The 7,995-nt window shown below is 42.1% G+C and overlaps 1 protein-coding gene across 1 annotated transcript in view; it reads right to left on the bottom strand.

The window, feature by feature from the left end:
- ift172 (intraflagellar transport 172) overlaps positions 1-6,139 on the bottom strand; it is a 37,464-nt gene extending 31,325 nt beyond the window's left edge. Inside the window, exons 1-11 of the mRNA XM_083688351.1 lie at positions 6,039-6,139; positions 5,518-5,661; positions 5,219-5,331; positions 4,947-4,986; positions 4,572-4,637; positions 2,698-2,777; positions 2,489-2,576; positions 2,102-2,316; positions 1,614-1,737; positions 1,200-1,295; positions 429-590 (exon numbers count right to left, since the gene is read on the bottom strand). Of these exons, the coding sequence (XP_083544477.1) occupies positions 429-590; positions 1,200-1,295; positions 1,614-1,737; positions 2,102-2,316; positions 2,489-2,576; positions 2,698-2,777; positions 4,572-4,637; positions 4,947-4,986; positions 5,219-5,331; positions 5,518-5,661; positions 6,039-6,077 (1,167 nt within the window). The 5' untranslated portion in view covers positions 6,078-6,139. The remainder of the gene's footprint in view (positions 1-428; positions 591-1,199; positions 1,296-1,613; positions 1,738-2,101; positions 2,317-2,488; positions 2,577-2,697; positions 2,778-4,571; positions 4,638-4,946; positions 4,987-5,218; positions 5,332-5,517; positions 5,662-6,038) is intronic.
- Positions 6,140-7,995: the final 1,856 nt, after the last annotated feature.

Here is a 7,995-nt window from a genome sequence, read left to right as displayed (position 1 = left end):
AATATTAAGTCTCCCGAAGAAAACGACTAAACTGGTCCAAGACCAGTGTCTAGGGGGCAACTTCATCATATTCTAGTAATAATCACCATAATCAAATGACCCCTATCTGACCCCTACATAACGGAGACCCCTATATGACAGTGAATGGTCGTCGTCATTATAGAGTACGTACCTCACTGAGCTTGTTGGAGACCAGGTCTGGTCATCATAGAATACATATCTCACTGAGCTTGTAAGAGACCAGGTCTGGTCATCATAGAGTACATACCTCACTGAGCTTGTTGGAGACCAGGTCTGGTCATCATAGAATACATACCTCACTGAGCTTGTTGGAGACTAGGTCAACAGTAGACTAGGTCAGGTCATCATAGCGTACGTACCTCACTGAGCTTTTTAGAGACCAGGTCTGGTCATCATAGAGTACGTACCTCACTGAGCTTGTTGGAGACCAGGTCTCCCAGCAGCAGAGTGTCAGAGGTGTGTGCCACCAGGTAGCGGTCCTTGCCCATGATCTTCACCTCGTCTATCTCGTAGCCGTAGTGGGACTTCAGGACCACGCGTGTCCCTGTGGACAGGTTCTTCACTATCACCTGGAGGGAGAGAGGAGAAGGACCACAACATCACCCTTCGTTAGACAGGCCCGAGTGTCTACCTACCCTACTACACCCAGTGTATCAAACAGGTTTACCTGATAGGGTTGGGGGGCTTTACACACTACACAGGGCCAACCGGAACCATATTGTGCTGGCTCCTGCTATTTTCCTTTCACATTGACCTTTCCTGTTTTAGTAACTGTGGTGGATGAGTAACCAGGCCAGCCCAGTAACGCTCAGCTCGGCTTGACACTGTAGTGTGATTAGGATATCATACAGAGCCCTATAGTCTGTCCCCAGATTTGGGTGGGCTTACTAAGCCAACTCCTATGACTGTTGTTGGCTTGTTGCCGTCTTGTTTGGTAGGACAACGATGGTTTACAGGAGTTGGCTAGAGCACATACAGATCTGGAGTTCTGCTCGAGAGAGCCAAGAAATCTAGGATGCGAGTGGGCACTTCTGAATCATCCGCTTTTCAACACGGCCATCTTTGCGTCGAGCCACAACTCCAGGAAAGTATAACTTTCTCCAAGAGACGAACTAAAGTTATCCCCTGCCCTTGTTCTGAGGGCGCTGTATACGGCAGGCTGTAAGACTACGACGTACCTGACTCAGCCCAACGTAGGTCATTTCAAACTTGTTCTTGTAGATGCTCCTACGTAGGCAGCAGTCAAACTGTTCCACTCCCCCGCACAGCGTTCCCTGAGCACAGATGGTTGGGAAAAACAAACAGGTTTTCATCATCCATACGTACTCAAAAAAACTCTAGACTTCACATCAGAGCCACTCTACACAGGTAAACAAATAACAAGTAAACAAGCAAAGTTTGCCAGGAATAAATCGACTTTCTAACTGCATTATCGTGGAAGCTTAATCCACTTAAGGGGGAATAGAACAGCTGTGGAACATCTGTTACAATGGAAAAGCACCACACCCCCACCCCCCCCAAGGATTATGTTATGACTGTTGCAGACATATTCCCGTGGTGACTGTTGTAGACATGTTCCCATGGCGACTGACCGCGCAGAGGCGTGACCCGTCCCTCTTCCAGGCCAGAGTAGTGATTGTGTACAGGTTGGGGATCTCTTTAGGTGACGCCTCCTCCCACACAGCTTTCCTAGGAGCCCAGTTAAACACCCTCAATCTGAAACGACGTTGGACAGAAACACAATCAGGACAGTTGGACGAAACACTTCATCACTTACAACCTCCTACCCAGCAAGGCAAGATATAAAAGGTTGTGGTACATCACATAACACAACTAAGTTTGCACTTTTATTTTACAGTAGGTTGGGTGGTGGGGTGGTGGAATTAATTGAAAGAAGCACCGCTACACAACATTTGATTTGATACCAGGTGTAGTTGGTTACCACCTGTGTTGAACCCTATAAAGAAAGCACCCTTGTAAATATGGTGATTACATAATTTCCTCTTTAACCAGGTAAATACCAGTGAAGAAGACAGGAAAAAGGTGAAAGTAAAATGCTGTTCCATTGACCCAGACTGACCGGTCATAGCTGCCGATGACCACTGATTGACCACTGGGGCTGGTGGCAGCAACCGTGAACTCTCTCTCGGAGCGGTCGCGGCTATAGTCGAAGCTCTGGAGGACATGGCCCTCCCTGCCATACGCAACAACCTTCTTATCACACCCAGCCACCATGATGCTGTTGGTGCCCCACGCCAGTGCGTATGGTGGGCAGGGGTGGATCAACAATTTGCCCTTGAAAAGGATGGAGAGACATTAGTCATTAATACACGTCGTGCATCAATAGTCTGTCGCTTATTGATGGAGATTCTAAGAGAATAATGGTTTTACTGGACTAATCATATTTGGAAATTCCCAGGTCGGTCAGTGGGACTCATTGAAATGATGCAATGTCCGTTTTAGGTACCTGAGACTCTCCGGAGCCTTCGTCATCGAAGAAATATCTCACTACAGTCCCGTCGGCGTGGCCTGAGAGGATCCCCTTCCCAGAGACACTACCATAGAGGAGCTCAGCGTTAGTGTGAGAAGGACAACTAATACAGTAACCTTGAGTGAGTGACTGAGTGAGAATGGTGAAATTAAAACAATCAACAACAACAAAAAATAGGTACATACTTTGATGTCAGTGAGACAACGTAGGATTCTGTTCCATAGACGGTAGATGACTTGTTTGTTTTAGTGTTAGCAAGACGAACCTGGGGGAGAGAGAGAGAGAGAGAGAGAGAGAGAGAGAGAGAGAGATATAAGGAGAGAGAGAGAGAGAGATCCAGCTTAATGACCATAAATATTACAGTCATGAGAAAAAATTAGGACACCCTATGAAAACCTTTGTCTTCTTCAACATATTCAAACATATGGACATTTGATATTCATTTGAACAATATTGAAAAATTGAGGTAATATAACTAAACAAATACAACTGAAACAAATTATTTAAAAAATTATTGGTAAAATGTAATTAATAGAAATGCAATCTTCTTGTGAGGAAAAAGTTAGGACACCCCTACATTTAGTTCCACTTAAAATGCCTAAAATTATAATAAAGAGCACCACATCAGGTGCAAATGATTAGAACATCGTTACAGAGGATTTTGGAGGAGCCTGTCCTATTTAAACCTCAGATATTTAGTTTGGTTTGCTCTTGATTGTTGAAGTGAGTTGCATCACCATGGCGAGATCAAAAGAGCTCTCTGAGGCCTTCAGAAGAAAAATTGTAGATGCATATGAGTCTGGGAAGGGATATAAAAAGATCTCCAAACTATTCGAAATTGGCCATTCCACTGTCCGGAAAATAATTTACAAGTGGAGAACATTTAAAACCACCACCAACATGGCCAGGTCAGGCCGCCCAAGCAAGTTCAGCCTAAGAGCTGACCGAAAGATGCTTAAAGAAGTCTCCAACAATCCCAGAATGTCATCACGAGACCTACAGGTATCTCTTGCCACAATTGATGTCAAAGTACATGCATCCACCATAAGAAAGAGACTGAACAAGTTTGCATTACATGGGAGGTGTGCAAGGAGGAAACCCCTGCTGTCAAAAAAAAACATCAGGGCAAGACTAAAGTTTGCCAGAGAACACCTAGAGAAAGACCAGAACTTCTGGAACAATGTGCTTTGGACAGATGAATCCAAAGTTGAACTATTTGGGCACAGTAAGAGTAGACATGTTTGGGGCAAAACCAAGACAGCATTTGAGAACAAGAACCTCATACCAACTGTGAAGCATGGGGGTGGAAATGTCATGGTTTGGGGCTGCTTTTCTGCAGCAGGGCCTGGTCAGCTCACCATCATAGAATCCACTATGAATTTTGTATTGTATCAGAGGGTGCTTGAGGAAAATGTGAGACCATCTGTTCGAAAGTTGAAGCTGAAGCAGATGTGGACCATGCAACATGACAATGACCCAAAACATTCCAGTAAATCTACCAAGGAATGACTCAAGAAAAATAAATTGAGAGTTCTGGAATGGTCAAGTCAAAGCCCGGATCTTAATCTTATTGAGATGCTGTGGATTGATTTGAAACTGGCTGTGCATGCAAGACACCCCTCGAACATCACACAGCTGAAAGAATTCTGCAAGGAGGAGTGGGAAAAACTTTCTCCCAATTGATGTCAGAGACCTGTAGACAGTTATAAGAAACGTCTAATTGAGGTTATTTCAGCCAAGGGGGGCAATACTAGCTATTAGGGCATAGGGTGTCCTAACTTTTTCCTCAGTAGGAATTGGCATTATTGTTAATTTTTCGTTAAATAAATGATTACAAAGTTACATTTTCATAGTTTTTTGTTCAATTACATCCCCTTTATCTATAGACATTGTTAGAAAGAAGATAACATATTGATATGTCCATATTTTTAAGAGAATAACTTAACTTTTTCTCATGACTGTATGTGTGTGGGGGTTTTTTTCTGCTGAAAAAATATAGAGTGGATAAACTGGACAGTATTACTGTGTGTCATTAACAAAAACAGTAAACTAGCCTTACCTTTCCTTCCGCTAGTCCGAAAACAATAGCATGCTCCGCTGGCCATAATAGACATGTCAAAGCACTCTGTAACACAACAGACATAGAGATGGATTTAAGCAAAGTAAGACTTTCGACTTGTTAGGTGCAGCAATAAAAAGCACTGGGGAGCATGACTACACAGTGTGTTGGCCTTTGTCTTTCTTTACTTCATTATTTGCTTTGCCTAGCACTGGTTACAAACGTTTTCTTGGGACGTGCATATTACTTCAAGATGTTACGTGCATATTACTTCATAGAGATGGATTTAAGATGGAGTATTGTTACTGATTAAATACATTAAAAAGAGAGCTTGCTCATTGTTCTACTGGATCAGGGAAAGCTGTGGTTACTTACCGTCTGCACAAACTTGTTACAAATGACTTTCTTCTCACCCCTGTGTGAGGAATAATGAGAACAGCATCACATCTGATACAAAATGTAGCTTAATCTCTCAAAATCTCTCTCTCAAATCTGAAATGCACCAATTTAACAGATACTGAGATTGTGTATGTATGTAATGTTGTCTTAGAAAAACAATCAATCAATCTATGGTTGTGTATATACACACACACTAGAGAGGTCATCTATGAATAAATAGTCAGCCCAAATAAGCATGTTGTGCTTACCATTCCTCTCCAATTTTGTAGACATAGATTATGTTGTCAGTTTGGGCAATGGCTATTTTGGTTGAGTCAGGGGAAAATGCCATTGCTTTGACAACATAGCTCTTCTTTCCATACTGCAAGAACATTAAAAACCATAGGATAATCACAAAAAAACGGGTTATTCAGTTCAAACGTGTTTTGGCATATACAAAAGCTCTGGGCACAGTAATTTACTGTTTATAAATGAGACTGATGGGATAACACATGATCGTCAGACTCGATCATTGTCATCTCATCCCTAGGTACTGTAGCTAACTCACCTTGGAGTCTGCAGGCTTAGTGGAGAACTTATCTCTTCTCTCTCCTTGCTCGTCGTAAAGTAAGACCACTCTGTCCACCGTGCATACAGCAAATTTGCTATTATTCGGCGCCCATGTCATACAAGTCACTTTGGCAGCTCCATCCTGAAAAAGTCAACATTTTTCAGAGGATGATAATAATAACACATGCCTAACAAGTCTGCATGATCAGACAGAGACACACTATCATCTGGTTAGCTACACCACAGATTCCATACCGTATAGAGGCTCAGAGTCAGACTAGCCATCAGGGGTAACAACGTTAGTTGATGATCACCACACAGCAGAACAAACGTTAGCTGGTAAACTAGCCAGTGAAGACTTACGTTGATTAACAATGAACTAACATTAGCGGTGACATTAGCAATGAATTAACAGTTAGAAAGGACGCTATACTAGATCATGACATTAGCTACGTCGTTAGCCAGCCAAACATGATGATGGCTAAGCTGTGGCGATTGTTGTACTATAAGTGAACTTACTTGGGGTGTCAAAAGCGTTTTCAGATGCTTTAGTTGCATGACTGAAACCTGGAGGAATCTGCTAAACTACAAAAAACGTGATGAGAAAGAGATTATTATAGAATCCCGAGATTAGTGTTGATGTAAAGATAGCTAGCTCTTGCAGTGGGCAGCCATCTTCGTAAACATCGGCTCTCCCTGGTTACCGTTGTCTGGCATGGGGGCGCGCCTACCACAAAACGCGTGACTACTGCGCGCGCGCACGTCGCGATACAACGTATGAATTATTTTTATTTTCAACATTTGTCTATAACATGGCTGCCCAATGTAACAATGTATGTAACAATCGTCATATCAAACCACGTCAAGTTAGGAAATTATAAATCATCAACATAAGAAAAATATATCCTCATGGAGATGCCGGGGATTGAACCCGGGGCCTCATACATGCAAAGCATGCGCTCTACCACTGAGCTACATCCCCATTCATACAAAAGTAGGATAAAATCCAGTACTTAACCTAACATCACTATTCTCAAGGGCAAAAGTCCTTCCCACGGAGAGTGAATAGCAGCACATTTCACCAAATATGTGGATTGTGGTTTCTGAGATGTGATTTTTGAGATGTATGTGAAATCACATGAAGTGGAAAAACTATGTTTTTTTCTAATATTTGATATTCATAATAACCAAGTGGAATGTCCACATTGATATCACATAACATGCAGTAAAAAAGTATTTGATATCTTATCTATCTTATATAATGATACATAAGATAAACAGCCAGCTAAACTAGTTGTGATTATCAGATACGCACAGACCCCTTCTAAAATGATCTGACAACAAATGTCCACTATGTAGGTGAAAGGTCATAACAAACACCAATGTGATCAGCAGCACAGATAGGAGTCCCACAATAAAACACTCAGATGACAGCATTCGTTCATTGACTTTATCAAAGTGAAGAAGTAGGGCAAGGGAAATGCCATGGACGTCACTCAGAGATAAAGGGACATGTTGGGACATAAAATTGATTTTGTGATTTTGGCATTAGAAAAGTGATGCTGTTTATATGAGTTATTATGCTGTAGAGCAACACGAGTAGCTTGGAATATTGTCTAAATATGTATGTATGTACTACACTCTACTATTATTCTCTCCATCACTAAAGGCCAACTCAGTTCCTATCTCATAAATGCAAAGCATTGGTCACTGAATTCAGGAAATGATGCACACTTTATCGAATGACACTTTGCCTGTTGCAACGGTTAGTTTGGCTGGTCTCTCTACACTGAGTTACACAGTCATACTATATTGTAATGCTCTAAAAGTGAATGTATTCACTGACTTGAGATCCCATGTGTGTTTTCCTTTTGTTTTAGCTTCATGCCAGCCAAGTTGGGGATCATCTTGGTGAACTTCTTTGGAGGGCTGGATTTGATGGACAGGTTCAGGGGAGTCCAAGTGCCTGTTGTAGCCTACAAAAAGCCTAGTACAACTTAGAGGAAGCTGTATAGCATTTGCAGCATGGCATTAGATGGAACTATAATTCAGTGCACAAGGCAGTACCTCATTGGAAGTTGGAACTGACTCATTATATGACGTGTTAGTTTTGGGGAAAGTGATTTGATTTGAAGAACAATCCAATTCATTACAACTATCTGCTGATATCCTTGTTGAAGTAAAAACATCCATCCATCCATCATTAGTCCAACTGCAGGTAAATGCGGAGAATGTTATAGGGTAATATGTCCTGTATGTTACAGCTCACTGAATAAAAATACACCATATCCGTCCTGCTCTTTCTTTCGTGGGTTTGTTTGTTGTTTGAAGTGAAGCTGAGCTGCTGTACAACTCCATACCATTCAAGTGGCAGATTTCACAACATGGCAAGCTGACCATTTAAAGTTGGTTGTCTGCTTCTGTCTCCTCCTTCGACGTGCTGACGCTGTACGCGCTGTGTAACCACAGTGAGATC

Source organism: Argentina silus (genome assembly GCF_951799395.1).
Source record: "Argentina silus genome assembly, chromosome: 17".
Taxonomy (NCBI): domain Eukaryota; kingdom Metazoa; phylum Chordata; class Actinopteri; order Argentiniformes; family Argentinidae; genus Argentina; species Argentina silus.
This window is presented reverse-complemented; position numbering and strand designations above follow the sequence as displayed.